At 35.9% G+C, this 13050-nt stretch overlaps 1 protein-coding gene across 1 annotated transcript in view; it reads left to right on the top strand.

The window, feature by feature from the left end:
• SLC4A4 (solute carrier family 4 member 4) overlaps nt 1-13050 on the top strand; it is a 400518-nt gene that overhangs the window by 311169 nt on the left and 76299 nt on the right. Inside the window, exons 15-16 of the mRNA XM_010384086.2 lie at nt 2-72; nt 10575-10766. Of these exons, the coding sequence (XP_010382388.1) occupies nt 2-72; nt 10575-10766 (263 nt within the window). The remainder of the gene's footprint in view (nt 1; nt 73-10574; nt 10767-13050) is intronic.

Here is a 13050-nt window from a genome sequence, read left to right as displayed (position 1 = left end):
GCTAATATCTCAATATCTAATGACACCACACTGGCCCCAGAGTATTCGCCAACTATTTCTTCTACTGACATGGTAAGTGACTTACTATTTTAAAATGCCTTCACACTGACTGCATATTGTATGCTTGTTTATAATACTTATAATATATGATGTCTTCTACCATTCAGCAATTCTGGCATGAACACTTATGTAATAATTATTGACAGTGGAGGGATAGGGAAAAAAAAAAAAAAAAAAAAAAAAAAAAACACTTTCCTTTGCTCTAGTCAGCACTTTTTTTTTTTTTTTTTTTTTGCCTTAAAAAAAGCCGAAGCCAATATTTACTTCTATAACATGCTTTTTAAAACTTCTTAGGAATTTAACTGCCACATCGCATTAATTGTAACCTCGAAATATTTTCACAAGGGAAAATGTGAGAAGTTGGAAAACGAGAGCACAGTATCCTCTCTCTGTTTCTCATATGGTTAAGAATTCTTACTAACCAAATGGTGCTGTGTTCTCTTCACTAAGAGTGATTGTAGCAGGACCTTTCCCCTGTCACTTAGAAAGGACTGTGCCTCTGTCACATGATATCCTTTCCCATGGCTTGTAACCAAGGATCTTTAGGAGACTGGAACTATGCTTTAAAAATGAGCTGTTTTGCATGGAAGGTCACACACTGGAAGGAGGCTTTTGTGTTGAAGAAAAAGGGGAAAGTGCTGTTTCAGACTTCCAATTGTGCGCCTTCTATGCTGAACATGGAATCTTACCAAAGAATATCAATCTTTCAGTTATAGAGACAGAAGCCATAATACCTTGTATTGATAGAGTGCCCATCTCTCAGGAGACCCGGACATTTCTACAGATATTATGTAGTGAGTGCCCTAACATCCCTTTCAAAGATGATGTTTTGTATCTTTCCTGGGCAACTGTCATGTGACCCTCTTTTTTGTTTTTATATTCTATGGCTCTCTTGACTGCTTTTTTTGCTGTTAAAGTCTTCTCTGACTTTCCTCAAACCTTACCTCTCTATTTCTTCCATGTTTGATACTGTGTGTGTGAAAAAGTGTGTGTATATGTTTTACCCCATGCATACAGAAAGGAGTTCAGCTTTCAGTCTTTCAACTGGTCAGCCTATTGCCTAAAAGGTCTTGCCTAAATACAGGGAAAACTACCTCCTTCTAGATTTGAAAGAATTTTATTCACAATTCTTCTAGTAAAAATATAATTAATAAACTATAATTTAATAATATATATTTTAATTAAAATATAGTTAATAAAATAGAATTAATAAAAACATAAGTTAATTTGCAATAAATATTAATGAAACACTGACTTCCACTGACTTAAAAAAAGAAATTATCTAACTTAATTCTTTTTGTAACTAATCAAGGGAATCATTAAAATTAATGAACTTTTAAGCCCTGTCTTTGGGCAAGTCCTGGCAGAGACTCCAGTAATTGATATGTATTAAAACAAAATGTCACAATAAGGTTCATGAAAAAAATGGAAGTTCTGATTGACTTCTAGTATGACTATGATAGAGACATAGAGGCATAATATCATTTCAACTTAGCTACTATTTGTAGAGCACCTACTAGAGACCACATATGTTACACATATTCTCATTATTATAGACCTTAATATGTGCTATAACCATCAACATACACTACCAGGGTTAATTACTTCTATTTTATACGTGAGAGAAACTGAAGCTTCAGAGGGTAAATCACCTTCCTTGCTTTAGGTCACATAGCCATGTATTAGTAGAACAAAGATTTGAACTGAAGTCTGGGTGGTTCCTAGACTGGTGCCATTTCTAGAATGCCATGATGCTTCAGTGTACACAAACGGCAATGTTTACCCTTCCAGTTCCTATAGATGCCCCATATTCCAGGGCAGCAATCCCTTCGTATGCATCAATTGCATACCTTAATTAAAATGTGAAGGTGCTATGCTCAGCACCTCTAGGGAAAGAAGTTAGGGGAAAAATGTGTGTGTGTGTGTGTGTGTGTGTGTGTGTGTGTGTGTGTGTGTGGTCATGAAGGCCAACTTTTATCCTTCGTTTATCCTTTTTCATTTATATCAATACCTATATTTATATGTTGTGTATACATATACATGTGCACACACATGGTACATGACTCAGAAATGAGTTTTAAACAAATATGATTTATTACCATCAATCATAATGATCAATTATTGAGGTACCTACTAGGTGCCAGACTCTTCACAGTAATTGTCTATAATTCTCACAATCACTTTATGAGTTATTAGATGTTACCTCTATTTTGTAGATGAAACAGAGACTTAGAAAAGTTAACTGACCTTCCAAAGACCATATTACAAGTATATGGTAAAATGAGGATTTGAACTCAGGGTTTTCTGGCTCTAGAATCTGCCTTGTTTCTATTGTTTCAGGGAGCAGCATAGTGTTTCATGTAGAGGAACTTACAGATAGTGAGTTCTTGTGTCAGACTGCTTGGTTTCAAGTACCGGGCTCCATGACTTAACAGGCTGTGGAACCGTCTCAGTTTCCCATTTGCAACATTGGGATAGTAATAGTACTTATCTCAAAGGTACTGTAAGTGTCAACTTCATAGATAGGCAGAACTTAGCATAGTGGATGGCATGTAGTCATCTCTCAGTCAGTGTTAGGTATTGTTACTGTTCTTTCTAGGTATTATTTGATTAGGTCCTGCAGGCTCCAGAACTCAGAAGTATAATGGAGAGAGAAAATTGGGAATGCCATCTTCTGAGAGGCTACTGCGTCCTCTGTCTGCTTGGTCATGCTAGCTGGTTCTCTTATCCTGAACCTTTCCTAGGACACACAGTCATCAGGACTTAATTTTCCTTTTTTCATTTCAGCCATAATTAGATTGTGAGAGAAGGTACAGGAAAAGTGACATGCATCCCCTGGAGCCAGCAAGGCTTGCTCTCACAGGCCTTCAGTACATCCTGTCAGAGGAAGGAAGGTCTTCTCCCTTCAGCTTCACTAGCATGAAGACAAGCTTTCTTTTTCATGGTGGTAGGGATGTGTTTCAGGGGAAAGAGCAGGAGAGAGGGGTATTAGAGTGTTTAGGATTAGAACTATAGGATAACTATGTCTCAAGATAAAAAGGCAGGTTTTAAAATTTCATTTATTGTTGGAATGGTGTCTTTATTTCTTCTTGCTTTCTCCAGTTTTTCTATCAATTTCTTACTGGGCATATCCCTTCAACTTGCAAACCAGATTCCTTAAAAGATTCCTGTAAACCTTTAAAACTAGCCACAGCTTGTTCACACTGTATCTAGATAATGAGCATTAATACCTGTTGGCTTACAGTTTCCAGCTCTCTGAGTGAGACACCAGATTTCAAAATCGAATGTCAGTTTCTTCTGAGGAGGTGATAGAAAGGATCAGTTAGTATTTTGTTTTTCACATCAGATTCCTTGTTTGTTTGTTTTTTTTAATTGAGGCACACTTTATTCATTGAAATGAGTTTTGGTGGTTATAACCACCATCCATACAAGATACAGAACATTTCCATCATACCAGAAGGTCCCATGGAATGCTGTATTTTTTTTGATACCACAGTTTTCTTTTTGGGGGATCTTTCTTTGCCCAAATACTCTGCCCCTCACCTTCCGAAGGTAGATACCTGAACCCTTTCCAAAGTGGTTGAATGCCTCAGAGAGGTTTCTCTCAGCTCTGCTTCTCTGTCTCCCATCTTAAGAAAGTGGCTTTCTTACACTTAAGAGAGGCTCCACGTGTCTAAGGGGGAACTCTTTTAGCTTTCCTGTGCAACCTCCAGTCTTACGTGTATTACCCGTGCACTTGGCAAAGACCATGAGAAAGTTTGGTGAGTGGGTGCAGACTTGATCTATGCCTAGGACTCCTCTGAATTCTGCTCTGTCACCCCAGTCTGCATGTAGCCATTAAAAATTCATTAATAGAAAAATCAGTTGGGTATGATGGCACACACCTGTAGGGTTATAGTGAGCTATATCATGCCACTGCATACCAGACTAAGCGACAGAGTGAGACTATGTATTAATAGCTTAAAAATAAATAAATTACAAAAGAAAAAAATATTTTTTTTAAAAAAATTAAATGTTTGACTTCTTTCCGCATCTTAATGGTGAGTTTTTTAAAACTATGATTTTTGTAGGGTATCTTGCTTGCTTTGGTTGTTAGGATGGAAGTGATGGCCTCTTATAATTTTCTATAATCCTAATCACAAGCAGAACAACTAATTCATCTTGATATCTTATAATGGTACAGACAACTGTAACTCAAATGCATGCTGTAGATGATAAGGTAAGACTTCAGATTACTGCAAATCCGGCTCACCACTGTGGGGGAAAAACTCTAAATAAGTACATTAACAACTTAACCTTGAGGCTTTTATTAGTGGTATCACTGTCATTTATATTTTTAAAAGCACATATTTTATCAGTTGGTACTCAAAAGGGGTACAGCAGGTCCTCAGATAACACCGTTTCATTATAACGTTGATGAAAAAAGAGAAATTGATTCTCATGCTACCGCCTGTGTGGAGTTTGCATGTTCTCCTCATGTCTGCATGGGTTTTCACTAGGCACTCTGGTTTCCTTCCACATCCCAAACACATGCATATTAGGTTCACTGGTGTGTCTTAATTTCCCAGTCAGACTGAGTGTGGGTGTGTGTGTGAGGGCACCCTGTGATGGGATAGTGTCCTGTCTGGGGATAGTTCCTGCCTTGCACCCTGAGCTGTCGGGATAGGCTCTGGCCACTCACAACCCTGACCTCGAACGATAATAATTACCTTACTTATTTTTATTAATCTTTCTTAAATGTATGTATAGCTCACATTTATTTTAATATTTAATATTAGAAACGTTTTGATCTTTATTTAGAAGTTTGGTGATGTTTTTGTGGCCAGGAATATGCCATAGGGACTTAACTATTGTTTATTGTGATTAGCCTATGGTAAAATTGGTGCAGTTATACATCATTTTGCTTCAAGTTGCAGTTTTCATGAACCTATTGATGACATTGAGGATCTACTGTAATACAGAACCTTTAATTATTATTTTTATTATTTTACTTATTATACTACCAAGAGATGCTGTTAATCATGGGACTAAGAACCTTCATGATGATTCTAGGAATTAACATTCATTTCATGGGAAATGAAATGTCATATTAATCTTCCTGTGCAAAGCATCCTTGTGATTTTCTCCCACCGAGAAAGTCAAGTATAAAAACCATTCTGTCCTTAAATCTCCTTGAAGATTACACGTTCCTACTTTTGAAAGTATTATGGAAAATTTTAAATATGCACTAAAATAGAATAATGCAGTGAAGCCTCATATACACATCACCTAGTCTCGATGGCTTTGAACATTTTGTTCATCCTGTCTCATATATCCCCCACTTTTTCCTTTAGGGAGGATGCTGTGGTCTTTTAAATTTTAAAATAAATCCTTTAGTATGCATTTTACTTTTAAGAATTGTGAGCAGATCCACTCAGTATAACAGGGTAATTCACTTGAAAAAGATATTTCAAAAAATAGATTGAAATCCCTTTTCATGAGATTTACCAGTTAAGATCCTCAGCAACTTGATCTCATTTTCTTTAAACCTTTTCCCCCAGTACCCATTTACCTAAACAATCTGCTTAACCCATCTGGTCTATTCACTGTTAGATCCTCCACAAAGGTGAGCATTCAGTAAGTCTTTAAAACTGAATGAAGCATTATATGTCCCCATATCAACATCTTTGCTCATGATGTCTCTCTCTCTCGAATACTTTACCTCCTTTTTTGCTGCCAATGCAGAAAGAAATACACATCTAAAGTTTGTCACTTTTATTCCCTTTTGTTACAGTTTCGCTGTCCTTCTACTGTTACTCCTGCTGCCTTTTGAATATGAGAGTTCTGCAAAAACCAATCCTTTTAGGGCTTAGTTTAAGTTTTGTTTTGTTTTTTTCTGTACTCAAGATGATTAGTCCTTCTTCTGATCATCTGATCTTCATACCGCTCATTTAGATACTTTCCTTTACTGGCTCATATTATTAGTTAATATTTAAGTTAACATGCTTTATTTCTCTAGGGAAAGTTTTAAAAGTTGTTGTTTTATTTCTCTTTAGCGCACCTGTAAAGGTTACATTAGTTCTTTCATGCACTTAGGTCCCAGTGCATTTTCTGTTTTCTTGTGGCCACATTTTTCTATTTTCTAGATGTGACTGTTACTCAAAATATTCTATATCTCATTGAAATAGTGTTGCCATAGTTAGCAAACAAAAATAAAGCGTGCCCAGTTACAGATGAATTTTAAATAAATATTGAATAATTTTTAGTATAAATATGTCCTAAATGTTACATATGAAACACTTATACTGAAAATACTATTTGTTGTTTGTTGTGTGTGTTTACCTGAAATTCAGATGTAACTGGGCATCCTACATTTTCCCCAGCAACTCTGAATTGAAAGTTTATTTTAATTTAATTTTGTCCTCCAGATAAAAAGAGTAGATAAATTGGTAGATATCTTCCTTGAACATGTTATATATTCCAGATGTGATGAGAGATTTCATTTGTTCAATCAACAGTGATTTCTTCAGTACCTAATGTATCCCAAATGGAATTCTGCTAGTGACTTGCTCTGCTGTTTTCTTTTCTTTCTTTTTTTTTTTTTTACTGATGCACAGTCCCTTTGGTCCTCAGGCACTATACCTTTATCATTTTTAGCTTTTATCCATCCTCAGTCCAAACAGTTACTAAGTTCTGGTTCATTTCTCTCTCTCTCTCTCTCTCTCTCTCTCCTTTCTCCGTTCTTGCATTTCCCATCGGTCTCTTTTCCTTTTCATCCCCATAACCAGATTATTTCTCATCCACTACAAACACCTCAAGTTTTTACCAACCCCAAAGAACTTGTCTTAACCTTGCGATTTGCATATTCTAACCTATTCTTTTGTTACTGTATTTCTTGAAAAAATAGTCTGTAATTGCTGTTGCAATTTTTTCACTCCCACACATTTCTCAGCTTATTGTACTCCTTTTACCCATCACTCTGATGACTTTTTCATAGTGTTTTGTGGTATCTTCACTTCCATTGTGGATACCCTAGATGTTTGACTCTCTTTTTTTCCTGCACATTTTTCCCTTGTTGTTTTATGTCTTACTACTACAATGATCAGCTCTTTCCTTATGACTCCTAAGTAGATGTCTCTAAACTTGACATCTCTCCTAGATTCAGGTCTCAGACCCATTAGATAGTTCTCTGAATATGTTCAAACTTACAACAGTGGTTACTGAGGAAGCTATAATGCAATTGTAACAAAACATTACAAGCATTGTAAGGAAAACAGATAATGTGCTAAAAGAATCCTAACAGCCAGAAAGGACTTCGGAGATTATGTTCCCATTTGTCTTGTTCTTTGTTTTCTTCAGAGACAGGATCTTACTCTGCTGCCCAGGCTGGCATACAGCGGCACAATCATAGCTCACTGTAACATCAAACTCCTGGGCTCAAATGATCCTCCTGCTTCAGTCTCCAGAGTAGCTAGGACCACAGGCATGCACCACTGAGCCTGGCTAATTAAAAAAAAAAAAAATTAATGGAGATAAGGTCTTGCTATGTTGCCCAGGCTAGTCTCAAATTCCTGGTTTCAAGTGATCCTCCTGCCTTGAGCTCCCTAAATGCTGGGATTACAGGTGTGAGCCACCATGCCAGGACTGTCTTGTTCTTAAAGTTCTGATTTAATCATTTAAACAGTATGCATAGATTTTTGCATAGGAAATAAAGATCAAAACCATAGAGATGTGAGAATCACTTGTAAGGGCTAGAAGGCAGTAGCAGTGAGATGAGTTAAGGATCTCCTGCATTAAGACCAGAGGAGACAATAGTGGCTTGAACATCGGGGGTAGCAGTGGACATAGGTAAGTTTGTTTGTGAAATGGACCCTGCCTGAAGTTTTATGGAATTAGCCTTCACTGACATCAGCTTATATGGAATAATAACATTGAAATAATACAGATAATATAGATGTATTTTCAGTGATATTTAAATAGAGTTGTTTATTAGCTAGAATTTAAGTTTTACGGGAGTAGGAAACTTTGTATTCTGAAATGCCAGATATGCTGAGATATATGCATGCCACCTACAGTTTTTATACTGAAGTCCTTAATGAAAGGTGGTATTTGGAAACTCAGGTTTCTGGATAATGATACAAAGAATCATTTGAGGCTTACAAAATACTGATCATTTGGCATTTTAAGTTGATGTAAGCAAGAAAATATGTCTGTCATTTCATGTACATCTGTGTAGTCTTCACCTCAACCTGAATCTCTGTAAGAAAATCAATAGAACTTCCTGTCAGGATTGCTTTAATGCAACTTATCTGTGGGTAACTCTAGTTATAGAGAAGAATTCTACTGGTATGAAAGTGCTAAAGTAAAATTACGTTAAATTTTTGCTGACTTTCAAACAAAGAAACCTGTTAGCTATTATGACTTCTAAACTTTAAATGTATGGTGCTATAAACACCCATATGCAGAAATCTCAAAAGCAAAATGAGATATGATTAATCACCTTTCAGAAGCAGAGTTTGATAAAAGCAAGAATGCAGTTCAGCTGTTTACAAGATGAAGCTTCTATAGGAAAAATATTTCAGGGAAAGATATATAGTTTGTTTTTTATTGACTTATGTAAGCACTTTACCTTTTGAGCTCTGTAAAAAATTGAACTCTTTCTGGCCAGAGATTCTTCTTTTATACTATGTTACTCATATCATGAGAATTCATTGAATAGTAAAAGACATTGATGATGTGTTTGGTGTGAGGTAGAACTCTTGTCTGCAAAGGACAGGAGAAATTTATCTTTACATGTTTATTTGCAAGGTGTTTTCCAATAATTGTTCTGATAGCATATGATATATCCATTAGCCCTGGACCTAAGAAGAGTAAGTTATAGGTATTTAGAGTGTTTCTCAGCTGAGACACCCAGTCCTTTCCACTCAACCACATTGACATCCATTTAGATAGGTACGATTTTGAAAATCTCTTCTCAGAAAAGAGCCAGATTGTCACAGTATGCAAGAAAGTGTTTTGTATAGTAAAAGAAACTTAGTTAAAGGGTATTTAAGAAGATTCAAATATCAGTATAAGGGAGATCTGTGCAGAAATTTTATTAAGCAAGGGGATGAGCAACCAGGAGACTGCTCATCACATAAAATGTTCAGGCAGAGAATGAATGTTCATCTTTCAGGACTATTGAATACTAAGGATGAGAAAATCTGATTAAATCATTCAAGTTTCCTCCAAACCCTGATATTTTAGAAAAAAGTTTCTTAGGCTTAGAGGCCATTAACTTTTGGTTGACTAGTAATTCAAGTAAGTCGGCTGTTATAGAAGCAGATTCAGATATAGGGATTTGGGGTGCATGTGACTTTGTTCAGAGTCAGTGGTCTCAATAAAAACAGATTGAGAGAAACAGTATAAGACAGGGAAGGAGTTAAACAAGGATGTGGTTTCAGCTGAGTTTCGCTTCAGGCTGATCTCATGGGAGCTCTGGAGCATAAATTGTGCATAGGGTTGCTCTCACCTGGAGACAAAGAGAGTCTAGTTTTAAACCCTGGTTAGTATTGGTCAGTAATCGGCTATGAGAAGGCACTACACTGCAGGTGAGATGGCTCTTAAATGGCTAATGGCAGTTCTCTAGAGAAGAAGACAGCTGTGAATTAGGAGCAGCTAGTACTGAGAGTAGCTGGGGGATGGGTGTGCTGGCCCTACCTACTATGCTAGCAAAAGGATTCTCCTATGTATTAGAAACAAAAATAGAAACAGAAGTGAGTTGCTAGAGGGAAGCACAGTACTGACTCTACAACAGCCATTCATGAAAACTGACCGTATATTTGAGGCCATGTAACACGGAGATGAATATTCCATACACGACTACGTTGCCTTAAAGGCATCACAGCACATACCAAGAACATGTGCTCATAATGCTGACCTAGAGTCAAGAAGAAAAAAATCTATACTTTATTAGAATATGCAATTGAAAAAGCAGGGACCATCCACATTTTTGTAGTTTAATTGCTTAAATCACCAGTCCCTAGTTATTTAGAAAAGAAACAGAATACTTGTGAAAGTGCTCAGTGAGTAGTTAACCTATTACAACTTTTAGAGCGTTAACCATAGGGCCATCAGGTAGACACATAAGAAGCTGTGCCTTACAAAGGTAAGTACTTTTTGAAAAAGAAAAGTGTTTTAGAGAGTCTTACATTTTGAGACTTAGAATATTAATGTGTCTCAGTTTACTCTCAGGAAGGCATGCAGGAAAGAAGTACTTTGTGGTTTCTGTTGAACAAGTGGGCGATTTTAAGGCTGTTGCCCAAACTAGGTAACAAATTGCATCATTCTCATTGTATTTTCAATAATTGCCACCCTCTTGGCCCATCTTATCTGTTATTCCATGAGCAACTCATCAAGTTTCACCCTCCAGTGCTTATTTTCAGACTGTTTTACAGAAACTTTTAGTATAATTCCTATATAGCTCATCAAGTATCAAAGGCTGCTTTTTATATGTCATTGTTCTCTAGAAAAATTTTAATGTTTTTCTTCTTCAGTACCATAATACTACCTTTGACTGGGCATTTTTGTCGAAGAAGGAGTGTTCGAAATATGGAGGAAACCTCGTGGGGAACAGCTGTAATTTTGTTCCTGATATTACACTCATGTCTTTTATCCTCTTCTTGGGAACCTACACCTCTTCAATGGCTCTGAAAAAATTCAAAACTAGTCCTTATTTTCCAACCACAGTAAGTACCTGAGCTTTAAATCATTTTCATTGGATTTACACTGTATCAACAATAATACAACTTTGCAAGGTGAAAAAGGCACCTATAATTCAACGTGTCCAATATAATTTTGTGCATTTTAAAAATTACACTTCAGTCTTTGTTCATGTGCATACTTATTAACGTAAGTCTAGTCAAGCTTTGGAAAACCTTCCAAGGACTTGCTCACATAATTCTGTCATATATCTGTCATAATTCTGAATGTGATGAAAGGAAAAAAAATGAGACAAATTATATCTAAAAATGCATGAGTGAAGAAAATACCTTTTACATTCATAGTGTTTAAGTACATAATCAAAAACTCTTCATGTTTATCAGGAATTTCCATGTTGTAGAATTTCTTCAGCAGCTGTACATTTGAGTATTTTAGTACTTGAATTATGGGTTGTGAGAGTAAACTTAAATTTTGTTGTTACACAAGTATTGGTATAAGATATGACTGTCATGTGAGCCAAACTTTCCTTTCTGTAATGATGAATGCCATAGTACAGAGAAACAGATAATTAAACTGGGTTGTGCAAACATCCTGTCTCCCATTAAAATGCCTGAGTGAGCTTAATCAAAACTGTGGGTTCATGGAAATACTACAAGAAAAGACTAACATTTAGTTAATGGCATTTTGGTTTTTTGCCTGCAGAATCAAACTAAGATAATCCTTTGCTTTACAGTTCAGTTCTTAGTGTTTAGGATGTCAGTGTTTCTTAGGCAATCTTGATTACACCTGATTTATATCAGTGACCTGCTCTATACAGCTGACATCTCATGAAATAGCTCTTCCTGCATTATGTGTAAAAGGAATAGAAACATTTTAAAATATGAGATGCACTTGATGAAATTCCTTTTTCCGGTTCCTAGGAAATGAAAATATATTTACTTTCACCTAGAAAATTTTGACTCTCTGATTCTTCTTATAAAATTGAAAGTAAATGGAAGGGTTGATAATGAAATGTCTAGAAGTAGATAGCCCAAGGAATGAAAAATTTCCACAAAGGGAAATATAGGAAGAAGCATTCAACATAGTCTGCTTAACATGGGCATTACAAGCTGGTGATCCACAGGCAGAAAGAATTCAATGCACAGCCATTCTTTGTTTAGCCCACAGTGTGTGTACATACCTGCGCTTGCTCTCTCTATCTCTCGCTCTCTCGCTCTCTTACTTGAGGCTTTTGGTAGAATCTGTGCTTGGCAAGTAGTTACTATTTTCCCAACTCTTTATTGTTTAAGAATTGGCTATTTCACACATTCAGATTAACTGCCTGTTCTTGAAGACACTGGGAAATATGCTTTCTTGATACACCTCTTCAATTGTATGAGTTTTGTGTAGAACAGATTCCTGGGTAAAAGTCTTTGAGAACATTTTTTTTTCTCTTGAGGTTTTTCCTTCTTACTTACTAATTTATTGGGCATCTTGGGTTTTGTTTGTTTGTATTTTTGGCTTATACTTTGTAAATCATCACCACCTGCCAAAGTCTGATATAATTTAAGTATAGTAAGTGGAAAAGTGGAAAATTTTTGAAGCACTTATAAGTCATAATTGGCAAAATAAACTGGTTTCCACCTTGAGATGAATGGAGATCCTTTTCCTAAGTTTTAAAATCTTAATTAACCAATAATAATGTAAACTATATATTTCTGGAGTACAATGTGACATATGTATATGTTGTGGAATGATTAAAGCAAGCTAATTAACATATCCATAACCTCACATACTTATCATTTTTTGTGATGAGCACATTTAAAACCTACTCTTTTAGCAAGTTTAAAATATACAACACATTATTATTAGCTATAGTCATTATGCTGTGCAGTGGATCTCAAAGACTTATTCCTCTTGTCTGATACTTTGTACCCTTTGACGAATATCCTCCCATTCCCTGCCTCCAGTAGGCACCATTCTACTATCTACTTATATGAGTTTGATATTTTAGGTTTCACATATAAGTGAGATCACATAGTATTTGTCTTTCTGTTCTTGGCTAATTTCCCTTCACATAATGTCCTCCAGGTTTATCCAAATTATTGCTAATGACAGAATTTCCTTTGTTTTAAGGCTGGATAGTATTCCAGTGTTTATGTGTGCCACATTTTCTTTATTCATCTGTTGATGAACACTTAGGTTGATTCCATATCTTGGCTATTGTGAATAATGCTACAAAGAACATGAGAGTGTTGATATCTCTTTGAGATCATGATTTCATTTCTTTTGGATATATACACAGAAGTAGGGTTGCTGGATCCTATATTA

The sequence above is a fragment of the Rhinopithecus roxellana genome, chromosome 2 (genome assembly GCF_007565055.1).
Source record: "Rhinopithecus roxellana isolate Shanxi Qingling chromosome 2, ASM756505v1, whole genome shotgun sequence".
NCBI classification, from domain to species: domain Eukaryota; kingdom Metazoa; phylum Chordata; class Mammalia; order Primates; family Cercopithecidae; genus Rhinopithecus; species Rhinopithecus roxellana.
The sequence above is the reverse complement of the archived record's forward strand: the minus strand, read 5'-3'. Positions and strand labels throughout refer to the sequence as shown.